Source organism: Phyllostomus hastatus, unplaced genomic scaffold (assembly GCF_019186645.2).
Source record: "Phyllostomus hastatus isolate PE091 unplaced genomic scaffold, TTU_PhHast_1.1 phas_contig_80, whole genome shotgun sequence".
In the NCBI taxonomy this organism is placed as follows: domain Eukaryota; kingdom Metazoa; phylum Chordata; class Mammalia; order Chiroptera; family Phyllostomidae; genus Phyllostomus; species Phyllostomus hastatus.
Window position 1 is genome coordinate 46712033 of NW_025333960.1, and position 27792 is coordinate 46739824.

General features: G+C 48.3%; 1 protein-coding gene and 1 pseudogene across 2 annotated transcripts in view; one reads left to right on the forward strand and one right to left on the reverse strand.

Moving 5' to 3' along the window:
• Positions 1-17050, forward strand: part of MALT1 (MALT1 paracaspase) — a 50164-nt gene extending 33114 nt beyond the window's left edge. For both annotated transcript variants that reach the window (XM_045849882.1, XM_045849883.1), the window contains 8 exons: positions 3112-3315; positions 5552-5729; positions 6684-6758; positions 7502-7629; positions 9265-9414; positions 11817-11974; positions 13124-13249; positions 14571-17050. In XM_045849882.1, coding sequence (XP_045705838.1) covers positions 3112-3315; positions 5552-5729; positions 6684-6758; positions 7502-7629; positions 9265-9414; positions 11817-11974; positions 13124-13249; positions 14571-15005 — 1454 coding nt within the window. In that variant the 3' untranslated portion in view covers positions 15006-17050. The remainder of the gene's footprint in view (positions 1-3111; positions 3316-5551; positions 5730-6683; positions 6759-7501; positions 7630-9264; positions 9415-11816; positions 11975-13123; positions 13250-14570) is intronic.
• A 119-nt stretch (positions 17051-17169) lies between these two features.
• Positions 17170-18199, reverse strand: LOC123826074 (annotated as a pseudogene).
• Between the last annotated feature and the right edge of the window lie 9593 nt (positions 18200-27792).

Here is a 27792-nt window from a genome sequence, read left to right on the forward strand (position 1 = left end):
GGGAATGAATGCTGTAACACTGTACCAGGTCTCCCAGAATACATTGCACTGAGCTTTGGAAAATGTCTAGGATCATGTCGTCAAATATTTTTCTGAAGTGGTTTTGTCCTGTTGCTTAATCAACTTGCGTCGCGTTTCCTTTTCCCAGTAGAGGGCCCGTGTTCACGAACTTGTGGGTGGCTCTTCCAGTAAATGTTTTTCTGCAGAAACTTTCTTCCCTTGAAATTATCACCTGAAAAGTATCACCAGTGTTCACACAGTTGCTATTTTAGAGTTTCCTTTCATTCCTGACTCTTCTCCACTTCCAGTTCTGCTGTCTCGCCCTCTGTCTTCTCTCTGAAGTCTGGCTCCCCCTTCCCCCGTCTACCCCTGGTTTCCTGGCACGCATCTCGGTCATCTCGCGCGCCCACCGCAGCCCACTTCTCTGCGCTAAGCCTTCCCCCGCTCTCCTGTCATTCCGCACCAGTCTCACACGTAGACGGGACAAGGTAAGATTTACTTACTCGTCATTTTTATTCCCATTTATTTTAAGAAAATGCTCTACGACATTTTGGAAACCAGCTATTAAAGGTAGTACCATCAGGGGAAATATTTTGAAGCGTCGCGGTCACTGTGAGTACACAGGTGTGAGTGCACACGGTGCTCAGACGGCCGAGCCCGGGCGTCCTGTAGGCTGTCCTCAGTGCCCTTTCCGACCTGGTAGCGAAACCCCTGAATGGAGGGTTGGCAGTGGCAGAAACAGCGTAGCACGATGCAGCATTTGACGGCTGGCTTTTCCCCCAAAGACCCCAGTATTGTTGCGTTTTTTCCTATTACGTACCTTCTCGTTGTTTTCTGCCAATACAACTGAGTTTAGCATCCATTTTGGAGTTAAATTATCATAATATTCCACCAGCACACCCCTGTGGTTTATGAACACTTTATTCCCTAATAACTTCGGGGTCCCCGTGGTTTGGGCGGCGCTGACGTCGGCCAGAGACAGCACGTTCCCTCCTCCCTCGGAAGCAGAGAGAACCGGGTGCTGCTCACAGCGCTGAGGCCGGGTCTGGGTTCTCAGGCGGTCGGTGGGCGCCCGGGGGAAGGCACTGAAAGCTTCCTCTCTGGGGGTTAGCCGGCTGGTGGTTAATACTATGCAGGGAATACTTTGGTCTAGGTTATTTAAGAAGAAACTCATTTAAAAAAAGGAAATGCGGTGATGTTAAGTTTTATACTGCTTCCTGTTGAAATCCATCCTGAGTAGTTTCAACTTTTCAAATGAGTTTTAGAACTAAAGGTAGTTTAGTGGAAACTTTATGTCTGAATCCTTATGTGTTACATAAACAGTCTTGATAATCGGCCCTTTCTTTTGGATGAAAGAAGAGATTATTTGTGTAGGACTTGAAGTGACTAATGAGAAATGTGGCTTAAGTGTCACTTTATTTTTTTCTAAAACGTGCACACTCATAAGAATGGGAAGTTTGCAAGAAATTTCTGAAAGCTATAAATGTAGAATAAAGATACCCCAACGTGGAAGTAGTAAAGCTCTTTGCGAAGTGGGGTTTTCTGCCCCTTGAGAGAGTCACAGTCTTTGGTACTAGTTTTTCTCCAGACCTTGTGTCACACTAGACGTAGGTGTTTTCTGGAAAGAGAAGAAACTTCACCAGATTTTTTAATGAAATTTAATCAACTTAATGATTTGAAACAAAATTCTATGAAACATCGCCGACATCAAGTCAGCAGTGTGACTATTTGTGCCCGTTACGGTTTCTTCAGAGGGGTCTTCATAGTCACTTCTAAGTACACTCCTTAGCGCTGAGCGACAGAGGTTGGTGGCCCAGTCCTGGCCTGTGTCCGAAGGGGGTGGCCTGCAGTCCTGCCCCGTGTGGCTCTTCAGCCCCGTGCTCTCGTCACGCCATCCCCTCAGCTCCCTGGCGTCTCCTTCGGATTCGTGCCAGAGCATCCTCAAGACAAACATCTTAACAGGTTCCTGTATCCACAGCGTGGTCTCAAGTCTTGAACGTTTAACCCCACCCAGACTAGGGAAGGCACGATTTTGAAGACCTCTTAGGCACTACGCTATGTCCAGCCTTCCACAGCTGTTCCTGGGCAAGCTATATGCCCGGTTGAGCTAGCTGGTACTTTCTAAGGCATTACTGGGGGTGTTTTTGCCTGTTGAAAACAAAAATTCTTTGTACGAGAAGACAACCTTGAACAAAGTCTCAGGGCACTAAGGTCAGAAAATAAACCGTTAAGGTATTCACACAGAAGCATTTGCCTATCCCTAAAGTAGCTGCGTCTCACCCAAATGGGAAACTGTTTTCGCAAGCCGGGAGAAGACAGTGTGTCCGCCGAAAAGGCACGGACCCGGCCCTTGGTCAGCGGCCGCCGTGCTGTCCTCCTCGGTGTTTCCCCTTCCTTGCTCGGATGCCGGTTCTTCCTGTTCCTCTTCTGGGCGTTTCTTCTGCCTTTAGCCTCCTCCAGCGTCAGCAGAACAGAACCTAATTCCATGGGATCCAACTTCAAACATTTCTCATGTAAATTTGCTCTAAAAGTCTAGTTGAATATAATAATCTTTCCTTTTGTAACTCAGTAAAAGTAGACTTGCGTATCCATAAACATTATGCTTCATATGTAGACAGCTAGTAAGTGCGCTTTGCCTGGTTCTCGAAAGTGTCAGTGAGTTCATTTTCAGTTGTTGCATTGACCCGTCTCTGGGGTCCTCAGATGCCGGTTGACTGCGTAAAGCAGGGTGTCAGGCTCATGTTCACCGGGGGCCACATCAGCCCCACGGCTGCCTTCAAAGGGCCGAATGTAATGTTAGGACCGTGTACATGTAACTAACTACTCCTTGACAGTTAAGCGAGAGCTCGGCGCTGCCGCCGGGTAGAAACAAGGTGCCAGGCCGGACAAAACACAAGGCGCCGAGCCGGACAAAACACGGTGGAGGCCGGGTTCGGCCCGCGGGCCTTGTGTTCGCTGCCTGTGCCGTAAAGGGATCGTTCTAAGATGAAATTAAATACTAACAAAGTCTTATTTGTAGAGCATACTTTCTGTTACAATGATTCCATTTCCATAGGTCTTCCTTGAGTCTTTGTATCCTTCCTTAAATCCCTCCCTCCCCTTTTTTCACAGCAAAGGACAAGGTGGCTCTTTTGATAGGCAACATGAATTACTGGGAGCACCCCAAGCTGAAGGCCCCGCTGGTGGACGTGTATGAACTGACCAACCTGCTAAGGCAGCTCGACTTCAAAGTCGTCTCCCTGCTGGATCTGACCGAGTACGAGATGCGCAATGCTGTGGACGAGTTCTTGCTGCTTTTAGACAAAGGAGTATACGGTAAGGTGTTTATAATCTTCATTTTAATAACTATCCACTATTTTTCACTGAACAAGTTAGGGTTAAGAGTTAAAACTCAAGGAAAGGTGCAGTAAACACATTGTTGAATTGAAGACTTACTGTGTTTAAAAAAAAAGGAATAGACTTGGGCTTCATACTACAGTTCCATATGAATAACTAAATAGCTTAATTCATTTATTTCCATGTTTTTTGTTTTGAAAACAGCATCCTTCTTATTAGAATTCTGACTAGTCCCGGGTGATCTTGCTTTCTTTTGTCAATGGAGACAGAGCACACGATGATGTGTGGCAGATTGTGCATCGTAGATGTAAAATACCCCCGTCTTGCTCTGTGTGTGTGTGTGTGTGTGTGTGTGTGTGTGTGTGTGGTGTAAAAGGTTGTAACCCATGTGCATGCTGAGTTTCTTTTTTCTGACTGTTGCATGGTGTTTACTGGTCCATTAGTGGAAACTCGAGTTTAACAAAGAAATGTTGGTGAATGAGGCATATGAAACTTTGTAAACCAAAGTTTTAGGTATCTGTCGTTAATGGTGCACCTCCACAAACATTGTAACAGTACATTTTTTATGGTTTTTCTCAGTCTTTCATTTAAATATATTAGTTCTCCATGTACGGTAATGATTTTCTAAAGACACAGAGGAGGCCGTCCATAGTGATTTTTTGTAATTTATTTCTTTTCACGGGAGTCACCACGGACGTGGGAAGGCCGCTGCTGCGCCCTTTTGAGCCGCGTGTCCCAGCAGCCGCGTCTGGTCTGTCGCGGTGCCGCAGCGGCGTTTGACAGCTGGGAGGGGGAATGTCCAGCCGTTAAGCTGCCTGTGATCAACGAAAAGCATCAGTTCGGCTTCTCTGTCTTTCCAGTTCTTTCACATCAGGAACACCTAAATTCAGCCTTATTTACTATCCGCCTGATGTGATGAGGCAAGCTTGGTGGAATCGGTGATGGATCGTGAAGAATTTTTAATGGAAAACAGGATTTTTTTCTAGATTTAACACTTTACTCTGAATCGGAGAGTGTTAAACTCTTATTTAAATGAACTTTTCTTAATAAGGATTACAATTATAACACAAATGAATCAACAATATAAATACCTCAGATTTTGGATTCATGTATCATGCTGACATAATAACATAATCTTGTTTACGAGCGTTAAGGAGTGGTCACTGTGAGTGAATGTGTTCATTTTTCTTATGAAAACAGGATAGAGTAAACTATATAAATTTGCCTCCTTGGTAATTGGTTTATATTTCTAGTATAGAATAAGGTGGTGGTTTGATTATTGTTATATATTATTTATCTCCATTTTTAAAGTGTCTAGATGGCTTAAACAGGAAACAGTTTCTAAAACTCTATTAAAAGTAGTGAGATGCAGGAAAACAACATAAACTAATCTAGGTTTGGGGGCAGGTGAGGTGCTTTAGGAGTGAGGCGTGAAACCCCGCCCCCACCTGTGTCTCCGCGGGGCGGCCGCGTGAGTCCCGAAGAGCTGCGGGTGCCCAGACATGGGACTCCTCTGCCCCGAGTGAGTGCGGTGGAGGCCCCAGGGGTGCGGGCCTGTCTCCTGGACTGTGCCTCTCCCTCCCGCAGCTGCCCCAAGGGACAGAGGGCACCCTGGCACCCGGGGGAGGCAGAGGCTGTGTCACAGGAATCTCAGCGTGAACCGAGGCCTTTGAGTAAGTCAGATCAGCCCCCCCTCGCCCCTCCCACTAGCTGCCTGGCTGCCACCAGTTTACTTAACTTTGCTAAGCCAAAGAGGATTTATCACATGGGCAGACTAATGGAATGAGGTGGTTACAGAAGAAAGAAGATAAAAGTTATCTCTGTGCCTGGCACACTAAAAGTGTGCAAGGTGTTGTAGCTATTATTACTGTAATTTCCTGAATTCAAGTTTCCCTTCCTCTTTAGATGGGGGGTTTGAACTAGGTAGCATTCTACTTCAGACTTCGGTTAGAGATACCAGCTTCTATGTCTCGTATAAATTAAGGTTCAGCCTAAGATCTCACTTGGAAAAAAAAAAAAAGCCGGGTGGCTCAGTTGGTTTAGAGCATCACCCAGATGCACCAAGGTTGTGGGTTTGATCCCCAGTCAGGGCACGTGCAGGAATCAACCAATGAATGCAGAAATAAGTGGAACAACCGTTTGATGTTTCTCTCTCTCTCTAAAACAAAAAAGCAATGTAAAAAAATTAACTTTTGCCCCTTTTTGTCCTCTTCAGGGTTATTATATTATGCGGGACACGGTTATGAAAACTTTGGAAACAGCTTTATGGTCCCTGTTGATGCTCCAAACCCGTATAGGTCTGAAAATTGCCTGTGTGTGCAAAACATACTGAAATTGATGCAAGAAAAAGAAACCGGACTCAACGTGTTCCTGTTGGACATGTGTAGGAAAAGGTGAGCCATCTCCTCTCTAGTTGGTGAAGCTGGTCGAAGTTAGAGTCAGGCTTGGCAAATTCCACAGAGGGCAGACCTGCAAATGCCAAGATTCAGTCTGCAAATTGTATGGGTTGAAGCTGATGAAGAAGAAAAGTGGAGGAAGATAGATTTTCTCTATGTGTAATGAATTGTTTTAGCCCTTTCCTGTTTCCTGTGGAACAAAAGGGAGGAACTGAACTCGCACTACAAAACGTGCAGCTCCCCAGGTGCCTCCGGAGGTCCACCACTTTACTGGCTTCTCCATGGGGTCACCGCAACACCCCCTTAGCGTCGGGGCCTCTGGTCACTCTGGCCAGTCCTGCTCGTGCGGGCACAGAAATCCAAACTGACCCAGGTCCCACCTGTTCGCGCCCCTGTGTTAGTTACAAGGGAATGGAACTAATGATTATTCCTCTTAGATTCACAGTTTTTTGCTTGCTCAGTAATTACTAGCCAAAATCCAGTGCCAGAGTTCACATGGTAACTCCAGTTTCAATGCTAACAAGGAAAAAGAAGTGACTGCCCACTGTCTCAGCAGTGGGGGTGCCCTGGATTATTTTTGGTAAATATGTAGGTCAAGGGTGTCAAACTCATGTTCCCCGGGGGCCACATCAGCCTTGCAGTTGCCTTCAAAGGGCCGAATGTAATTTCTACTCCTTAACAGTTAAGGAGTAGTTACATTTATACAGTCCTAAAATTATTTTGGTTCTTTGAAGGCAACCGCAAGGCTGATATGGCCCCTGGTGAACATGAGTTTGGCACCCCTGATGGAGATGATTTGATAAAGGAATTTTTAATCTATAATTTTAAATTACATGTGATAGAGTAGTGTTGTGTCATATTTTTATTACATTATTACTTGTGCTCCTTTTTAAAATGTTTTTAACTCCTTCTGTTTATATCTGACCTTCTCCCTTCCTGCCTCTGAAACAGAAATGACTACGACGACACCATCCCAATCTTGGACGCACTGAAAGTCACGGCCAACATCGTGTTTGGATATGCCACGTGAGACTGGTTTTTAGAAATAGAGGAAGGGGGGGGTGAGAGGAGGTGGAAGGAGAGAAACATTTATGTGAGAAACATTGATCAGTTGCCTCCTGTATGCACCCCAACGGGGGAACCCAGGCATGTATGTGCCCTGCCCAAGGATTGAACCCGCAACCCTTTTTTGGTGCACAGGATGACGCTCCAACCAACTAAGCCACCTGGCCCGGGCAGAAACTTTTATGTATATGTTCACAATCCTTTAATCTTCATTAATTTTTCACTGGAGTTTAGAAGCCTAGAAATATCCATAGATATGTAGGCATTCATTGGCCTCCTTGATATTCTTGATAGCAAATTTTAAATAATTGACTTAATCACTGCATCATGGCACCTTTTTTTTTAATAGATTTTATTTATTTATTTTTAAAGAAAGGGGGAGGGAGGGAGAAAGAGAGGGAGAGAAACATCAACATGTGGTGGCCGCTTACGTGGCCCCCAACCCAGGCATGTACCCTGACTGGGAATCAAACCAGCGACCCTTTGGTTCACCGCCCGCTCTCAGTCCACTGAGCTACACCAGCCAAGGGCCGCACTTTCTTTTTGCTAAGCACCAAAGCACGTCGTTCTTGTGCGGAGATGAACTCTTTAGTTAGGATATCCCGCTGAGGCGGACAAGCAGAGAACCCTCATCAGTAACTTACAGAAGCCCCACATGGCGAGTATTAGCTTTTAGAATTTTTTTTCTTTTTGTTGTTTTTAAGGTGTCAAGGAGCAGAAGCTTTTGAAATCCAGCACTCTGGATTGGCAAATGGAATCTTTATGAAATTTTTAAAAGATCGATTATTAGAAGACAAGAAAATTACCGTGTTACTGGATGAAGTCGCAGAAGGTAAAGAGAAAGCTATTCAGGGTTCTCTGTGTGGTAATTATTTTATACCTACTGTTGTGCAGGTTTGGAATTAATACTCGCTGTATACAATAATCTTCAGCACAATGTTCAGCAACGCTGCTGTTTAGTTCCCTCCCTCCTGACTCAGCGGCAGGCCGCCTGCGCGGCGTCCCTTGGACTCCAGACGTAAGGAGAAGGACAGTGTGATCGGCTGAGCCCTGCCCCGTGTTTCCGGGCCTGGTGCCTGCTGCCGCCCGTCCTCCGTCCGCTTGTTTGCAGAAAATCGTAGCCAGCATTCTCTCGCAGGGCCAGGTGGATGACACTGTGCAGCAATGGGGAGGCCCGGGCGGAAAAAATTGGGTTCGCTTTTTTCTTGATGAGCTTAGTGGTTTTAAGCGTTTGCTTTAAAGGCATGACCCCAGAGGTCTGACACCACGTCTTCCATTTCCTGCCGGCCCGTAGGCTGCCGCGCTCGGGTCAGGGACTGGATGGGCACCCGCACGCCCACAGACGTGCGTGCTTTGAAATACCACTTCAGAAGCCATCTCAAAGAGAAGGCAGTTCTTTCGCCAATGAGTTCCTGGTGTTCCACAGGTGTTCCAGAAACGGCAGTTTGAGAATCAGGCGTCTGAGCATTTCGCTGACAGCTGTTTCCCACAGTGTTTATCATCCTGCCGTGGCCAGCGCAGGTCTTGCAGCGGGGTCACCGAGTCACTTTCCCGTGTCACAGAGACAGCTGGGCCGTCCTGGCTTCCTGCAGCCGGAGTGGTTCTGCTTTTACCTGCTTTACATATCAGGCTTCTATTTTAGCTCTTGTTTGAAGAAAAGTTGCTGCTGCTTTAAAAAAGCAGTTGAAGCCTTGGGACTATGTCAGTTCTTTTCAAGCTGAGGTCTGTGAAAGTGTCTCAGAGACCCTAAAAGGTGTTATCCTAGTGTTACACTCTAAATATAATTGACCTGTTTTTAAGACTCAGTACAAAGCACCAGCTCACCCACATACGACACACACCAAGCATGTGCACAGCACAACGTTCGTGTTAAGTTCAAAACCCAGTGCTCAGACGCACCCCACTCGCCAGCACCACGTGGGGTGCGTGGGAGCACACCAGCACGTCGGCCGGTGGTCTGGGCCGGGCGGTGGCCGGGCTTCAGCCATGCCGGTGGTTTTAACACATACTTTCCTTTTTAGAAGATCAAGAAATCTGTGGTAAAGACAGGATACTTAAACTTTCTCAGAGGTGTCGAGTCCTGTGTCTGCTCACTGAATCTGTTTCTCGGCAGAGCAAAGACATCAAGTCACCCTGCCTGCCCGTTAGTGGAGAAACGCACTTCCCAGCTCTCTGTGACTCCAGGCGGAGGGTCTCGGGGCTTCGTTATGAGGGCTAGAGTAAGATAAAAGCTAGAGAGGGGCCCTCAGAAGTGAGCTGGTTCAGCACTTTTTTTATCTGTTCGCCCCCTGCCGTATCCCTAGCACGGGGAGCCATGCCTGACACGTTGAGGTGCTTAGTAACTGTTTGCTGAGTGAATAAATGATGTGAGGAGTGTAACCTGATTCACAGGAGAGTCCTCGGCCTGAGCATTTAAAATGTGATAAAAAGGTTATGGTTAAACATAGTGTTTACTTCTTGTCTTTAGATATGGGCAAATGCCATCTTACCAAAGGCAAGCAGGCCCTAGAGATCCGAAGCAGCTTGTCGGAAAAGCGGGCACTGACGGACCCCATACAGGGAACGGCGCACTCCGCGGAGTCTCTGGTGCGGAACCTGCAGTGGGCCAAGGCACACGGTACGTGTGCTCACGTCCGCTTCTCGCGCGCCCTTGCCGTGCTGGCCTTGAGTCATGCAGCGGCGAAGTGTTTCTCCTCCCAAGGATGCAGCGCTCCTCCCAGTTTCGCAGTGAGGATACTTCAGCCTAGTGGGCGAGCACGGGTCTATGCAGACGTTTCCGTCGGAGGTGTTACACCGATGCACGAGATGCTGGAAGCTGTAAATTGTTTCACTCCTGTTTACCATTAGTGAAATCAAACTAGGATCGTTAAAAAATGACTTTCAGTTTATCTGATATTCAGTCCTCTAGATTGTCCTGTAGGTGAGCTGTTAAATGCTCCATTTCAAAGATCAGATGGGCCCGGGTTCCGCCGAGCCTGGCAGACAGGACAGCTGTGAGGCGGGAGAGGAGGCGGCACTGCTGGCCGGGCTGTGGGCGGTGCTCGGCCGAGGTCACACCGGTACGGAGACCGCCTGGCATCGGCAGACCCCTCTGCCCGTGAGTGTCCCCAAGCACCAGGCCCCTCTGCCCGTGAGTGTCCCCAAGCACTTCGTCCCCGACACCTGAGTCAGTGGGTTTGGGATGAGGAGAAAAGAGGGTGAGGTGCGGTTCGTATCTGGGCCTTAACGCCCGTTGATAATGCTATGGGATTTCGTGGAAAAGTTTAAATTACTGACTGAGGAAGAGAGTATGGGGGGATAAAGGGTAATGGAAAAAATGCAATAAAAATGAGTTACTGAAAAAAAAGGAAAAAGAAAATACCCCTGAAGAAGAAAAAATAAATCAATAGAAAATAAATTATTGACTGAAGTGAAGATTTCAGATTTTCTATTAGTCCCAAATAGCTATGCTGTGATTCCTCATTGTGGATATTTGAAAATAATTGTTTTTGTTGAACTCTTATATAATATCATTTTGATAATATATGAAAAGATATCTTTTTTTTTTTAAAGATTTTATTTATTTGCGGTTACTGAGGGTCATGGCCTGCACCCCAGGCATGTGTCCTGACTGGGAATTGAACCTGCGACACTTTGGTTTGCAGCCCACGCTCAATCCACTGAGCTACGCCAGCCAGGGCTGCAAAGATATCTTTTGAAACATTAATATGTTAAAGCACATTAAAATGTAAAATGCCATAAATATATTATCGTGGCATTCTAGATCATTGGATAAATAATTAAAATTGATTATTTTTTCTTTAAAAAATCTCTAATCAGCAGTAACAAAATCGCAGCGGTAAAGATCAACAGCAAACAAATCCTTTCTATAAAATGAAAGTGAATGGTCAAATAGAAAGTATTTGTAACAAATTTTATAAGTAGAAAATTTTTAAAAATATTTTTATTTATTTTTACAGAGGGAAAGGGAGAAAGAGCCGGAGAGAAACATCAGTGTGTGGTTGCCTCTCATGTGCCCCCTGCTGGGGACCTGGCCCACAGCCCAGGCATGTGCCCCAACCAGGAATCAAACCTGCAACCCTTTGGTTTGCAGGCCAGCACTCAATCTGCTGAGCCACACCAGCCAGGGCATAAGTAGAAAATTTTTATAATAAAGAACTCAAATGCAAAATAGTAAAACAAACATTAACACTCCCCTTAATAATCAAAGGATGTAAATTCAGTAGTTCACACAGTTGAGAATTTATTAATAATTAAGAAGCAAATATTAGAAAATGGCAAAGCAAAATAGTAATCATGGAAAAGAAAATTAAATCTATGAAGGCATAGGTCTTTTTAACCCCGTCACACAGGTAAACGTTTTGAAAATGAACGTTACCTTGTGGAAATGTAGCGGAGAAGCCGGGGGCGGGGGTTACATTCTGTGTGAATGGAGAGCTGTCGCAGTTGCGAGGAGCCATCCAATGGCCGTCTCCAACCGTCCGGGAGCCCTGAGTGTGTGCAGGACATAGGCCTGTGAATGTAGAAAAACCACGAAACCCAGAAACGTCGGGTTCAACAGCAGCCTAACTATGAAAGGCGGCAGACCACTGAGTGGCGTTTTGCTTTATCAAAACTGTTTTTGTGAAAATTGTGGCAACAGGAAAAATATGTTTACAATTACATATGTGAAGGGATAAGAATGACACGGGAACAGTAAATGAAAGGTTTTTATTTGCTTGACCAACCATATTTGGGGCGCTTTTTTTTTTTTCTTTTCTGTTTTTTTAGACGGGTTCCTAGAACACCCACCTAGTGAGGGAAACCTGTATTACACACAAGGGACCCGCCCTTCAGAAGATAATTCTGGGGTTTTTTGGGGTCCCCCTTCATATGTTACTTCTATAACATTTTTAAGCAAGAGAAAATGTTCTCACTGTATAAAGAATAACCTGATAAAGAACGTTTGTTTGCTGTTTGCCGTCAGCGAAGTTCACTCTGAATAACCACTTACAGCTGATTCTCACGGTTCCTCCTCAGAGCTCCCCGAAAGCATGTGTCTGCGGTTTCAGTGCGGTGTCCAGGTCCAGCTAGGGTTTGCAGCCGAGTTCTCCAACGTCATGGTCATCTACACGAGCATCGTCCACAAGCCACCCGACATAATGATGTGTGACGCCTACGTCACCGATTTTCCGCTTGTAAGTCCCGCCTTTTTTTTTCCAATGTAAAATCTAATAAACGATATGCTCACTTATTAAAAACTATATTTTGGAAGACTTGAAGTTGTTGGTAAATATTTTTTAAAAATATGTATACATATATAACATATATAAATACTTGTGTGTATTTTAGTAACAGTGGCCATGTTATTTGGAAGCTCATTGCCACCATATTTTAAATTTGTTAAGTTTAGAAATGTCTAAAGTTCACTCAGGAATTTCCCATGCCCTCAACGGGATATCAAACGTGAAGGAATAAAACGTTATGCTAATCGTATGTGAAGAATAATTTCCACTTAAAAACCGTTCATTCCAATATGAGTTATTACAGTAGTCTTTTTTATCGAGTTATGGTAGAACGGAAGCCTAGTTCTGTTCTTTGCAAGCACTTAGATACGATTGTCTGTGTGTTGCTGAAAGGAGCCCGGGAACGGTGCGGCTCCTTCCTGCAGAGGGGTAGGAAGCTGAGAAGGAAGCAAGGAGCCAGACACACCCAAGACAGCATCCTCACTCCTGATGAAGCCTCCGGGGAGGACGGGGAGGACGTTACTTAGTGTGAGAACAGGTGGCACAGCACGGAACCGTGGAGTTAGCCCTGCCCCGGCTGCGGCAGCGCAGACTGGGACGGGCGCCCTGGGCTCCGGGCAGTGCAGAGTCGGGGCTTCTCGCTGGAGGCGCAGAGCGGAGCTGCTCTCGCCCAGGCTCAGCTCCACAAGGAGGAGGAAGGAAGGGCTGCCTTCGGCGTGTCCATTCATTCTTCTTCAGCGGCCGAGTCACATAAACCCTTCTGCACCTTTCCAGAAGTGGTGGATGAGGAAGGAGAGAATCCAGGAGTCACTGCATGGAGCTCGTAATTAAAAGGAACCTTGAGTAGGTTAAGAAGTGTTTCTAGGGCTGGTTTGAAAGTAACTGTCCTTTCAGAGCTAACTTTTTAAATGTCCCGTCGCAGAATTTAAAGTTCCTATTATCACTAGAGCATTGCGCTCATTGTTTCTTTGGTCCGGGATAAATGATTATCTATTTAGGCCAATATTCCCGAGAGAACAAGACCCGTTAAAACGCCTTATTGTCATGGATGATGCTGGGACTTCCATTGATCTCATTAATGATGTTGATTGGTTTTCACAGGACCTAGATATTGATCCAAAAGATGCAAATAAAGGGACACCTGAAGAGACCGGCAGCTATCTAGTATCAAAGGAGCTTCCCAAGCATTGCCTGTACACTAGACTCAGTTCACTGCAGAAACTAAAGGTTACTACTTTTCCTGTTCATAATCAATGGGGGACTTTAGGAAAGTGAAAATTTGCTTTGGCATATGAACCTTGTACTAGGATGTGCTGCTTCAGTTGAGTGTGAAATTGAAGTAGAGACAAGTGATCTACAGTGAATCTTAGCAAGGGCCCTTTTCGTGTTAGATTCCGTTTCTGACGCGGTCCTGAGGGTTTGGGCGTGAAAGTGTGTGTGATTACCCTCCATGTTGTTGGAAAGTTAGAGACAGAGCGTAGTCTGCTCTTAAATATCTCAGCACTTTCAAATAATCATTTCCTAGTTCTATGACTTTCTACAAAACAAGTAGCAAATTAGAATTAGTAATTACTTTGATCTTTTTTTTTTCATTTCCTGCTAACTCATAAATCAAACACTATCTCTACATGGTAGAGCTTTCTCATAAAAGCGTGTCCTTGCCAGCCTGCGTTTTTAACTGATGTACAGCTGCATGGCCACGGAATGTGGCAGCCAAAACTCGGGGAGTGGCGTGGGCACCGTTGACAGCTGCAGGGGGACAGCACACATGGACCTGTGGTCGCCCTGGTCATAGCTAATCGACACTCTCCTTCTGCCTACGCACATCAGCCCGTTTTCTGATTCGGTTATACCACCTGTGATTGCGGATTCTTACTGCACAGTACTTTAAAAACTGCTGATCTTTTGACTTGGGTATAAAGCCAGATTTTGGTTTCGTTAAAGGATCATTCCCCGTCTCTAATAGTAAGGAAGGGAAAGTTTCTGAAGCCCCACCTCTTGGAAAATACCTTTTCACCCTTCGTCAAGGATGTAATACCAGACCTCTGTAATTTTGACCACCTTCAATAGTAAGAACTAGAATTACATTCATTCAAAGCATCAATTGAGGGAGGAGGAAGATGATGATAGCCAGCCTTTCTCAGGATATCCTGCCACCCCAGGATGAAGGTGGCAGGGGTGTTCAGCTTTTTGGCGTCTCTGGGCCACCCTGGAAGAAGAGTTGTCTTGGGGCACACAATACATTGTGACACGTAATCTCTCACACACACACACACACGTACACAAAATCTCAATGTTTTAAGTAAATTTACGACATTGTGTTGGGCCACATTCGCAGCCATCCTGGGCTGCGTGTGGCCCTCGGGCCGCGGGTTGGACGCCCCAGCGCAGCGAAGGAGACCCTGAGGTCTTGAACCTGGAAAAGGAGAGTTGCTGGCGGATGTCCGCTGTTGTCTGTTTCTTCCTGTACTTGCGTCAGGGGTACTTGAAGACCGAGGAGGTTCCGCGGTTGATGAAAATAACAGACCGTTCTCCTTTCCCTTTTCAGGAACAGCTCATCTTCACGGTGTGCTTGTCGTATCAGTACTCGGGGCTGGAAGACACCATCGAGGAGAAGCAGGAGGTGAACGTGGGGAAGCCTCTCATCGCCAAGCTGGACATCCACCGGGGCTCGGGGAGGAACACGTGCTTCCAGACCTGCGTCATGTGCAACGGCCCCTACCCGAGCTCCGCGCCCGCCCCGGCCGGGCTCTACCACCCCTCGCAGGACTCCTTCCTCGGCGTCTACCACTCGCATCTCGGCGACTCCGGCAGCGTCCCGCCGTCGGACAGCTGCCACTGCAGCCGGACTGCAGACGCCTTCATTTCCAGTCACCACGCGCACCGGTACACGTCTCCGTTCGGGGGCAGTAACGTGCCCGTCGAGACCACCGACGAGATCCCGTTCAACTTCTCCGACGGGCTCAGGATCTCTGAGAAGTGACCTCCTCGCTTTTGAAAGTTACAGTTGCCAGATGCCTCCGACGCAACAGTACTTGTGGAAAGTGGGGTGTTGTGGAAAGGCACATGTGCATGTAGGGAGGGAGAAGTAAGAGCCGTCCCCTGGTGAGCTCAGGACTCTGAGCTGAGCTGCTGGATCTCTATTGTTCAACCACAGACTTCCGCGTCCTGCTTTCTCGGTGAAGGCCTCGGCCGATGGGTTCTGTGAGAGGGAGGTACCGATGTGGGCGTGTTCATTTGTACATAACAGAAGTATTTCCATTTTGACCACCCTGAAGGGAGAACACTGGGAATGGCATCACTGTGGAATAAATCCTTGCATTTTCAGAGCCAGAAAAAGGATCTCTGTGATGCTCAGGCTCACCCGGATTTGATGAGGGGAGGAACACACCGCGGCGTCTGGTTCAAGTGGGAGCTGGCACTGCGACCCCCGGATTTCCAGCCTGGGATTCTGCCGCGCGCACCGCCTTCCCGACGGGCTCGGGGACGGGCATCGCATGTGCAGACAGGGGTGAAGACAGTGTGGAATCGTGGGTATCTGCACGTAAACTAGACGTGCGCAGGCTTTAGTCTGCGATTATAGGACTTGGCTGCTAATGTCAGTTAAGAGGTTTGCATGTAAATTTTACGTAGAACAAGCTGAAGTTTTTTGGTCTGAGGTCAAGAAAGCGCATGAGCGGTGACAAAACGTGTGTCTCTGTAAAAGCTGGACAGCAGGATGGGGACAGCAGGGTGGGGGATAACCATGCGACCGGGGAAAACCCGGCGTCCGCCTGCCTGAACCCTACGAACACTTGGACGTGTCTTCCTTGGTAACACGCGCCTTCTTACTGAACTTGACCCACCTTGGAAGTAATCTCACCACCTTACTCCTTAAAGTTGTTCTGCCCCAAAGCAAGTTTAAAACGTAGCTGTCGATAACAAAGAGAAAATTGTGTTTGTAATTTTAAAACATTCCACAAGGAAAATCTCAGGCGCAGATGGCTTCCCTGCTGTATTCTACCAAACATTTAGAGATTAACGCCCATGCTGCGCTGACGTGGAACCAAAGACATCACAAACTACAGACCAGTGTCTACTGTGAGTGTAGATTTAAAAATCATCAGCAAAGTACTAGCAGACTGAATCTGGCAACGTATAAAAAGGCTTGTACACCATGGCCAAGTAAGATTCACCCCAGGGTCCCACGGTCAGTGTAACACCCAAAAATCAGTGTGCTGTGCAAAGGAGTCTTGCTCACAGTAGGCACATCCGATAAAGTCACCGGTAATACTGAGTTAGAGACTGTGCAGCTGTAGCCCCTGGGGGGAGTGTGCCAGAGCTGGAATTCGAGCCTGTCCGACTGGCCCCGGAGCCTGAGCCTCTTGCACTGCCCTGTCCCCGCCCACTCCGTCCCGGTCGTCTCTGAGGGAGAGCGGGAACGAGCAAGTGTCGGCTCGTTCGGCCTCAGCTGAGAGCACGCGCCGCAGGGAACTCCGGGTCCTCGCTAGTCTGCACACGTCTGTGAGTGATCCCAGAAGCGCCGCAGGTGTTGGTTTTGGGACCACAAATCGGCAGATCCACAAATTCAGAGTCACAAATCATGACTGACTGTACCATGTTCACAAAGGACAAAGTGACCACATGATTGTCTTGATAGGTGCAGGAAAAGCATTTGATAAAATTCAGCACCATTCACGATAAATGTGCTCAGCGAGCTGGGAGTGAGAGGGAACCTCCTCGACACAACGAAGGGCGTCTGTGAAACACCCACGGACAACGTCTCACCTGCCGGCAGCGGGCTGACTGCCGAGTCTGTCCTCCGAAGGTCGGGAAGGAAAACCGCGTTCTCTCGCAGCACCTCCACTCAGCATTGCGCTTGAGGTTCCAGCCACGGCAGTTAGGCAAGAGAAAGATAAAAGGCAACCATACTGGAAAAGAAAACTAGATCTATTTATAGGTTAATATATATATATATATATTCTCGGTATCTCGTTATGTAGAAAGTCCTAAGGAGTTCATTTAAAAATAAATCATTTCAATAGGTTATTGGGTTTGGTTTTGTTTTTTTTTTCATGAATGACAACTGTATTTTTTACACTTAAAAGCTGATGAAAAATCCTGATGGATTCTATTAAAGAAAATACAACATCTCAATTAAAAACTACAGTAACTATACTTACTCATTAAATACTACTAAGGCTTTCTAAAACACAACTTGAAAACATCAGGCACGCATGTTGAGTTTCAGTACAGAAGATCAAGACCAACCATACGTGTCCCCTCAGGGCTCGGTCACAAATTGTCATAGTCATCGACCTTGTCATGTTTTCTTTTCGACGCAGTTGGTGGTTCGCTGGCAGTATTTTTGCGGTGACACCACGTTAGTGGTAATAAGAATGGTTTTGGACCCAATTAATGACAGATTAATCAGTACATTCCGAACTGCTGGGGTTGCAGGAACAATGCTTTCACAGCTGGGGGCTGCAGCGTGGGCATTTGCACTGCAAACCTCTGCCCTGTGAGGGGCCTTGGAGCCCCTGCTGGAGGGGCTGGCGGGCCACGCCTGGGAGTCCTTGATCTGCTAGCGACTGAACTGACACTCAGCCGCAGAACCGTTACTCTTCCCACAGAAGTAGATGCCTTTTTATGCGAAGAGTTAAGTCTACTCTTTGGAGCGGTCAAGCCATGTCTGTCGGGTGGCGATCCAGGGCCTGAATGTGGCTTGATCGGTTGCAAAGGGGCTTGGTTTCTTTGCCTTGCAGCATCTAATTAAAAATCCCTTGGGGCAGGAGAGGTGGCAGACTGGTCAGCGTGACACTGGAGCGCCGTTCGCACATCGACAGTAGCTTTCTCAGTGCGGCTTGAGTAAACTCGTGCATCATCTAGAACTGTGGTCGCACACTGGGAGGGAAGCTCCAACGTCTGATTTACAACCCTTGGCTCGTCTGCTGTCAGCCCCTTCGCCCTCAGGACTTCCGCCATCACCTGTGCATCTGTGGGCTTTCCCTTGGGAGCAGCCGTCCTGCCAGACTCCGTGACACGCAGGGATCGGGCTTCTCCAGCTAAGTCACCCGCAGTAATGTATCTCAGCCCTGGTCTTGAGGCAAGTTGTTTGTCTATTGGGGTCTGGCCAGCCCCTGGGGCGATGGTGAGCAGGACGGTGGGAAACTCCGTGGTCCTCCATGTGGTGACACTCCAGTTTTATTTCTGTGCTAGCAATGCACGTTCTGAAATTGAGATTTTTCAAAAAATGCTCTTTACAGTGGCATCACGGTGAATAAAATGACAGAATATATTTGAAAGAAATTAAAGAAGACCTAAATAAGTGAGAAGACACCTCTGTTCACGGATTGGAAGACATCGTTAAGGTGGCGGCATTGCCCAAATTGCTCTACAAATTCCATGCAGTTCCTGCCAAAATCCCAGCTGATTTTTTTTTCAGGAATTAATAAGCTGATGATAAACTTCACGCAGAAATGCAAGGGACCCATAGCCAAAACAATTTCGAAAAAGAACAAAGCTGAAAGACTCACACTTAACCAGTTTCAAAACTTACTGCAAAGCTACAGTAATCACGACAGCGTGGTGCTGCCATAAAGATAGACATATAGACTAAGGGAATGTAAAATACAGCTGAGAGTTTAGAAATACACCCACCCATTTATGAGTTGACTTTTTGAAAAGGGCACCAATTCTGTTCAGTGGAGAAAGAGTTGTCTTTTCCACAGATAGTCCTAGAAAAACTGTATAACCCTGTGCTAAAGCACCCTGACCTTACACTGTATACAAATGTTCATTCAGAATGGATCATACACCTAATTATAAGAGTTGAGACTATAAAACTGTTAGAAAAAAACAGAAGTGAATCTTGGTGACCTCGGGCTAGGCAATGGTTTCTTAGACGCAACACCAAAAAAAAAAAAAACAACAAAGGGAAAAATTGGACTTCTTCAAAATCAACTTCTGTGCTTTAAAGAATGCTATCAAGAAAGTGAAAAAGACGCCCTGGCTGCCAACCAAAGGGCCGTGGGTTCAGTTCCCAGTCAGGGCACGTGCCTGCCATGGGGGCCAGGTCCCTGGTTTGGGGGTACGGGGGTGGAGAAGCAGCCAGTCGATGTGTCTCTCACACCGTGTATCCCTCACAACATGGGTGTTTGCCTCCCTCCCTCTCTCCCTCCCTTCCCCTCTCTCTAAAAATAAACATCTTTTTTTAAAAAGGGAGAAGCCACAGAATGGGAGAAAATTTTTGAAAATCATCCTGATAAGGGACTTGTATCCATAATATGTGAAGATTTTTTATGATAGGACATAACACACACACACACACACATATATATGCTGTGCTTCATTATGGCTGTCACAGAGCAGTAACCAATGACTGTCCCCTGGCTGTGATGACAGAGATGTCCTGTGTCTGCACTCTAACGTGGCAGCCTCTAACCCCGTGTGGTAACTGAGCAATGGAAATACAGCTAGTATGAGAACTCGATATTTTTTCTTGTAGTTTTAGTTTAGCCACATCTAGCTAAGGCTGCTGTATTTTGCTGCAGTGGAAGGTGGGGCTCAAAGGTAGGGTAAGGGGACTTTTACTCCTCACTTCATACTTCTCTGTACATTTGAATTTTTAAATTAAGCATGCATCTCCCCTGGCTGGTGTGGCTCAGTGATTGAGTGCCGACCACCAAACCAAAGGGTGGCCGGTTCAATTCCCAGTCAGGGCACATGCCTGGGTTGCAGGCCAGGTCCCTAGTTGGGGGTGCGTGAGAGGCAACCACACATTGATGCTTCTCTCTCTTTCTCCTCCCTTCCCCTCTAAAAATAAAATATTTTAAAAAGTAAACAAACATATCTGTCATTTTTTAATATTTTTAGATAACAGATGGTGCAGTTTTTGTCTTTTCAACCAACCATTGCTTTTATTTTATTTGAATCTCTTATGCTAATTGCTTTGCAATATTAGCCTGGGATTTATACCTTGGTGGAATTTAGTAAAGGTGACCTTTCAAAACTAATTATAATATGAGAAACTGATTATAGTAAAGGCTCACTTAAAACTGAAGCTAACGTTTTGTTCTCTAGACAATAACTAAAAATCATAAAGTAGCATTGTAAGTTATTCAATGAAAGAAAAACAATACCTGAGATCATAGAAATATAAAACATTGAAGTATCTACCTGGAGGGCAACAGGTCAAAAGCATGCCCTTAGGGAAGAAAGCGTGCGGCGAACAGCGACAGACTAACACAGAACGGTGTGTTTGCACCTTTGCGCTCTCTGCGATCCCCAGGGTTGATCACTTCCCAAGCCACTGACTTGCACGTGAAGCAACAGTGAGGTGGTGGTCTCTTCACCAACCAAAGTGCTTTGACTTGTCAAACTCAAAATTCTATCATGAGGCCACCGCTCAGATAACTGGTATTGACACATAGATGGGCACAAGTTTCAGATCATGATGAGATCTGGTGTTTTAAACACTTTTTAAAAATACTTACTTTTAGAGAGAGGGTAAGGGAGGGAGAGAAACATCATTGTGCAAGAGAGAAACATTTATTGGTTGCCTCTCCTTTGCCCCTACTGGGGACCTGGTCCGCAATCCAGGCATGTGCCCCAACTGGGAATCAAACCAGCGACCTTTCACTACAGGTCAGTGCTCAACCCACTGAGCCACACCTGCCAGAGCAGGGTTTTTAAATACTTTTAAGGGTTTGGGTTTTTTTTTTAACAAAAAGACTAATAAATTTTGTTGTTTCTTGCTATTTGAACAGTCCCCTGGTATTTATATACTACCATTGCTTCTAATGTCACTTGATGCTAAATTCTCAGAAATTACACATCATCTTTCTGCATTTTACCCTGTTTATCTAGTACCTAGTTTGACATTGTGGATTTTATTCAGGCCTAACTAAAAAATATATTTTTAATACCTTCCCTTGGATTGTATGATGACGTTCTCATAGTGATATAGTATTAGTAAAGAAAAATACACCCAGAACATGAGAATATTTGTATAAACGTATATAATTTTTTTCCAGTTTGACAGCATTAAATATATTTCGGCCTCAGACACAAAGTTGGGGTCTCCCAAGGAGGAGGTGGGGCCCTGCTCACTCCTGCACCCACACCCCCTTGGGAAAGGCCCCTGCCTCTGCTGTTTCAGTGGAATGAGTGGTTCATCCGTGTTATCCAGGCTTAAGGTGTAAAGGTTTATGCAAAAGAAGGAAAGCAAATAAGCTTTTGGGGTAGGTGCGCTGCTTTCTATAAACTAGGTACGAAGGTTTCACACTCAGGGTCTCGTTTAAACTCCGCCTTGCAGTTTAGAGATGAAGAAACGCATTGCTGGGCTAACCCCAGATGGGAGTTCGCCCTGGTGAGCCCAGCTGGCAAGTGGCAAGAGGCAGGAGGACTCGGCCCAGGAGAGAGCCCATCACCTCCACGGCGGCGCTGCTGCTGCCGCTGCAGCTGCGTGTTAGCGCAGCCGACACCAAAGATGCACAGTCGTCGCTGAGTAACAGAGACTTCTCCACTCACAAGTGGGGTGGCACTGAATGCTCGTCTCCCGTGGAGTTCTAAATGTCGCGTCTAAGAGAGAGGAATCTTTGTTTGAATGGAATTTGCCAGAAACCATCCTCCTGTGCAAACAGGAGTAATGGCATCCCGAATTTAATAACGCGATCTTGGAGTTCTCCCAACACAGCAGGAACAGAGCCAGCCGTGGTTTTTGACGGCCTAAGTGTGCGAGCGGTGTGGCTTCATATTTCACTCTAAGTCCCTGAAAAATGTTTTTCAATATTGAAACAGTAGTCTTGAAGGAGAAAGTAATTTAGCACCTCTAAGTGTGAAGTCACAGGTTGTGTCCCAAAACTTTCCAAACGCGTGTATTCGTTCCCTCGAAATCAGCAACGTGGCTCTGTACTCCGCTCGGCAGGGTTCTCCCAGGGAAAGCTCGTAAAAATATTTTTAAGTATTTTCATGAGCGTTAGTTTCACCACTTTCGTCTTTGTGTAGAGTGGTCATCACCGTATTACAAAGACTCGTGTCTTCCCTGGAGACCCATCATTTATAATAATAAATACCTTCTATGTGCGCCTCTGTCCCCCTGGCTGGCAGACCCGGTGCGGTCCTTCTCAGTGTACAGGACGATTCTCCAACCAACTGAGCCAACGGTCCTTACCATCTGACCTCGCTGGCCCCTACTCTGTGCCCAGTTTGGACAAGTGGCTGTCTCCCTTGCCAACCTCCTGTTCTAACAGCTGACCCCACACCAGAGTCCGGTGGTTTTCAGACTGTTCGGGGTGGCTTCTCTCTGGAAGGGGGCGTGGGGGCCCTTGCCTCTGTTTCACCCGAAGCAACTCTGCTGCTCTCTGTTTACAGCCCGCCCCTGCCAGTCCACTTTGGCTTGTGTAGGAAGTTTCTCAGCCAGGAACCAGGGTCTCTCCTCTCACCAGACGCCGCCATTGCTCGGACAGTCCGCCCTCACGCCCACCGCCGTCCCCGCACCAGCTGGGGACTTCGGGCAGACTGCAACTCGGAGACGGTAGGGGAGGAAAAACGCCCACCAGGCTGGGAGGGCTTCCAGCCTCCCCGTTAAAAGGAAGGGTTCCACAAGCCAGTCTGTCTGAGCTGCTGAGGACGAGTCAAGGTCAAGTGAACAGGTACTGACCAGCAGTGCTGGCCAACAGCCTAAACCTTGGCCCTCAAATCCTCTTTGTCATTCAAGAGGTGGCTTGCTGATGGGTGTTTTTGACAAGTCAGGGTGCCACCTGGCACCCTCCCCTAGGGATCAGTTATTGCTAACTAGGTGTTAAGTTTCTTACACCCCAGCTTTACACTTTAGCGCCCCCTTGCAACAGGGTGCAGCCAAAGGGGGGGCCCAAATAGGGATTCAGAATGGGGTCCAGAACTCAAGGTGTCCAGGGAATATTAGAAAAATATATAGGATGTCCTCACCCCTCCCCTGCACAGGTGTGAGCTGGGGGAAGGGACACATGGAGCAGGACCATGCAGAGCTATTTTGCACAGCAACAGCTTTGCAGCTAACCTCTGGCATGGTCATTTAACATATCTATGACCTTCAACTGGTTGCACAGATATGTTAAACAGCTGTGGCCATGCTTTGAGCCAGGGGGATGGAAATAACTTCCACCCAGGAAGTAACTGGGAGGCAACTCCCCCTGGTTACAGCACCTGCATGAGAGCTTGGAAGAAGATTGGCTCCATGGCATGGGGCCATGCCTGCCCAGACTTACTATGGCAGCCCAGTAAAGCTGGAAGAATACAGGAGTGCTGGCAGGCATAACTGATTGTAGGAGGAGTCAGAAGTGGGGCTGCAGAGGAAGATTGGCATGGGGTTTTAAACCCAGGTACGGCAGCCCTAAGAGGAGAGAACCATGCAGCTTTGGCAGAGTGGGGACCATGCGGCTTTGGGGTGCTCCCTTTTGCCACATGGCTTAGGCAGCAGGAGAGACTTTGCCTGGAAAAAAGGGGTGAAAAGATTCTTGCTGGTGGGCCCTGAGAAGGTGCCACATGACTGGATTAACTGGCGATAATGGCAGCGACACAGCTGATGGTGCCAGGAGCCTGAATCACGGACACCTACTTCTTTTCCTGAGATATGGTACCCCAGATCAGGGCAGAGGGTGAAGTAAGGACTATGTGTGTCTGTGGGTATCCTAAAGGACTTCAGTATTTTAATGAAGACATTAAGTCACCATTCTAAGTCTGTATAGCTTTAAATAAATATTTCCTTTTCACAAATCTCTGGCATAGAGAGGCATCTTTCCTCTGGTTGCTGGCATAGCGAACCTAGTGTGGGGTCCTTTCGGAATTAGTATATCATACATCCCCGCTTGGGTCTGTCCTGTAAGAACCTGACCTGTTGTGGCCGTGGGAGGTATTTGGTTTCAAGGTGTGTGGTGGCCTGGCCACCAGCCGCCAAGGCAAAGGATGCTTGTTGGGGAAGGCTAGGTGGGCAGCACGCTGGGTCAGCTGGCCTGCCCACATGCTCCCCAGATGCCCAGCTGTGTAGGCAGCCAGCTCCCAGTCAAAGGTGGTTTTGTAAGCATGCTAGGGACGAGGGGAGGCACCCAGATGAATGCAGTGGTTATGAGCCAGGCCGTGTGGGGCTCTGTATTTCATGCTAGCTTTCGTGATCACACTCTTGGCAATTGGTGGACTTTGGAAGAGGTCAGACAGGTGCACATCAGCCTCACGTTAATGTCTGGAAATTGTCTGGATCCAGTGGGAATGGCCCGGAGGCAGGAGAGATCTTGAGAGACCCTCGCAGTGATGGGGACGGAGAGGGGACAGAACCCTATGTTATAAAGGAATCGGGGGCATGTGGCAATGGTGGGGAGACAAGCCCATGACAGACACCCCCATGACAGAACCCTGCCCTGGGGACAGTTGAAGCTTACCTTGCCCACAGGGGAGAGAGCACGGTCCTGGTCATCGAGAATGGCTTGCTATTATTAATAGTGCCAGCCTGCACCCACACAGAGGAGGGGTCAGACCAGGGAGAAGGCCGAAGGCCCCGAGCAGGGGAGGTCCTGTGGCGATTCAAAGCCCCCCTTTCAGGGCTGCTTGCTCTCTACCACGCCCTGGGGCCAGGCTCCCTTGGGCTGTCCCTGTGGCTGAGTTCTGGGGCCGCTGTGAGCTGGGATCCCCAGCAGAGGGCAGCACAGGCTTCAGCTGGTCCTCTGCTCTCCAGCTGATTCGCATGTTCTCAAGTTTCTGTGGGAAAGGGTATCGACGAGGCAATTTTGTGTCTGGACAACCTGGAGCTTCCACTCACACTGAATGTCTGCCCGTCCAGCCCGCCACTGACTGCAAGGACAGGGAGCGGGCGGGGGCGCCAGGAGGGCTGGGAGCCGAGGACCATGTACAGATAGGCTGCCAGCGCAGCGGTGGGCGGGCGGGCGGCAGCCAGGCTCAGCCAAGCGGGGAGCCAGTTCTGCGAGTGGTGGTTCCTGTCCCCTGTCCTCTCACCGCAGCGAACCTGGCACCAAACAGCACAGAGGAACGGTGATGCGCGCCCACCACGGCTGGCTGTGGGCGTGGCCACGTCCAGGGAGGCTCCTGCCTCCGCCCACCCCTCCTGGGGCCCCTCGGGGAGGGCTCAGGGCACAGGGGCAGAAGGACCTACAGCTTCAGCTGACCTTTGAAAACCCTCCGCGTGCCGCCGGAAAACCAGGACTGCAGAAGACATGACCCTGAATAAAAAATTACTTTAAAAAAAAGAAAAAGAACATGTGACCCTGGATTCAAGTCTCTCGGAATTGAGTTTAATCATGGCACCCGAATGCACTTCTGTAGGGGTGTTTTTAATTGTGGTAAAACAGACCTAAGATAGAACGTACAATCCTTACCATTTGCAGCGTCCAGTTCCACAATGTTAAGTGTATTCGCATCGTTCCCGCCCCAGGCTTGACTGTGGTTTCTCATGTTCAGAACCTGAGGCAGAGAGAGAGAGGCTGTAAGTGAACCTCTGAGAAAAGACGGACCCGGAGAGGAATTTCACCGAGAACGGCATGCGAGGAATTGCAGGGCGGCGTGACTGCGCTCCTATGAATTTCCGGGACGACTCCGCCCGGCGCTGGGGGGCGGCAGGGGAGCGGTGGGGGGGTGTTACACCCTGTTCATCTATCTCAGTCACATCTCTTCCCCCACCTCCCCCTGCATTGGCCAGACAGGACCGCAGCTCCCCTGGGAGGGGCCAGAGAGGGCGCCAAAGAGGCCCCGCCCACATTCCAAACCAGAACCCAAGGCTGTTCAAGGTCCTCTGAAATGTCACTTTGAAAATCATCTGTACAACGTGTAAATGGCAGGTGATGAGAAATTATGACAAAAAGAAGGTTTTAAGCAGTCAAATGCCTTAGACATTAGACGTTTGGCCTTCAATGCGCTAGAAAGCGAGCGCGACAGAACCTGTACCCCAATACTAACGGGGGTGCCGTGTAGACAGCACCTACTAGGAGCCAGACGCTGGGCTAACAACCCTGCTCATGGGGCCCTGGTGAGGGAGGGGCTGTCCTCAGCCTGTCCCAGAGGAGGGAACCGAAGGCCTAGGCCTGCCTGCCTCGCCCGAGGCCACAGAGGAGGGCCAGGGTGGCGCTTGGGTTTGGGCCCCGGCGGCCTGGCTCCAGGGACGCGGCCTCGGGACCTTGCCGATGCCGTCTGCGTGCTGGAACGCAGCGCAGGGAGGAGCTGGCGCGGATGGTCCTGCCCCCGGGGCTCAGCAGGGTTGGAAAGGTGAGGTCCCCATCTCTGAACAAGGTCAGAAGCACCTGCTCTGGTCAACGAGGATTGCCCCGGAGTTGTGTGTTTAGCTGGCCACGTTAATTTCCACGTAAAACCATTAACAAGGGCTGTCAGTGGAGCCGCAGGGGGTTCACCCGCAGTCACCAACCATCCCCTTTCTACCACACGCCGCAGTGTGTGGGCGTGAGCAAGGGATGTCACCGAGGGCCCTGAGGAAGTCCAGAGTGTTTCAATGACCCAGCGTGCCTTGGGATGCGCTGCCTGTGGAAGACCGTCCTCGGTCTGTCCCTCCTTTTTCATTCTTGACTTTGCTGCCCATCTCCTTAGGGGACTTGAACCTGAGAGTACTCGGCCGGGATGACCGATTTGCAGCTGATTTGGGCATAAATACACACACTTTCCTTTTCCCCTTTATCTGTTCCTCATTTTTCATCATCGAGTCCTGCTTCTCTTCATATATACAGGTAAGTGGGTGAGATCTGACTGGCCTTCCAGATAGATAGGGGTGTTCCGGCAGATACCGAGTACTAAACACCCAAACCCAAACGACAAAAGAGCCCTCACGTGGAGACAGCCCTGCCTGCCGTCTCCTGTGGGCCGTGGTCCCGTCGCTCCTTTCAGGTTCGTTTCCTTTGGTTTCCTGCCTATTGTCAGTGTAAACGTTGCCAACTGCAGCTGCGCTCCGTGGCTTTGGGATGTCCGCGGACCCTCTTGCCACAGCGGCGTGCCCACGTGTTAGCTGTCCTGCACGCTTCCCCAGCCATGTCTACAGTGAAGCGTGTGCCGGGCTCCCGCCGCAGGCCCCCCCCCGGGCCCCTTGCCAGGAAGGGCCCCCGTGAGCCAGCTCATGCTTCTGGCTTCGCCGGCCTGGGCCCAGGCTTTGCAGAGAGCAGAGGACATGAATTCTGTGTTTGAGGATGCCTTTCTCCTCCCGTCCTGCTGGACCAAATTGCATGTCCATTTCAATTTCTTTTGTTGTTGTTTAATTTTTGGTTTTTTTTAATCCTCATCCAAGAATATGTCTTTATTGATCTCAGAGAGTGAGGAAGAGGGAGAGACAGAGCGGAAGAAACATTGATGCGAGAGAGAAACGTCAATCGGTTGCCCCCACCCCGTATGTGCCCTGGGAATTGAACCCGAAACTTTTTTGTGTACAGGACGATGCTCCAACCCATCGAGCCACCTGGCTGAGACCATTTCAATGTCTTTCGGCCAGGGCTTCCGAGTCTTGCCAGCACTGAGACTGGGGGACAGATCCTTCTCTGCTGTTGGAAGCTGTCCTGGGAACGGTCGGATGTTTGCGGCAGTGTATCACCTGGCTGCAGCCTCCTAGGTGCCACCAGAGGCGTCACCCAAAATGGTGACACCCGCACATGTCTCAACATTGCCAAATGTCCTCTGGGGAGCACTGGCCCGGGGAAAGAATTGCTGGGCTGGTGGTTAGAAGCCACCAATGATGTCACAAAACACCCTACGGTGCCCAGGACAGCTGGCACAGCAAAGAACCACCTGGCCCAGGAGGTCACTGGTGC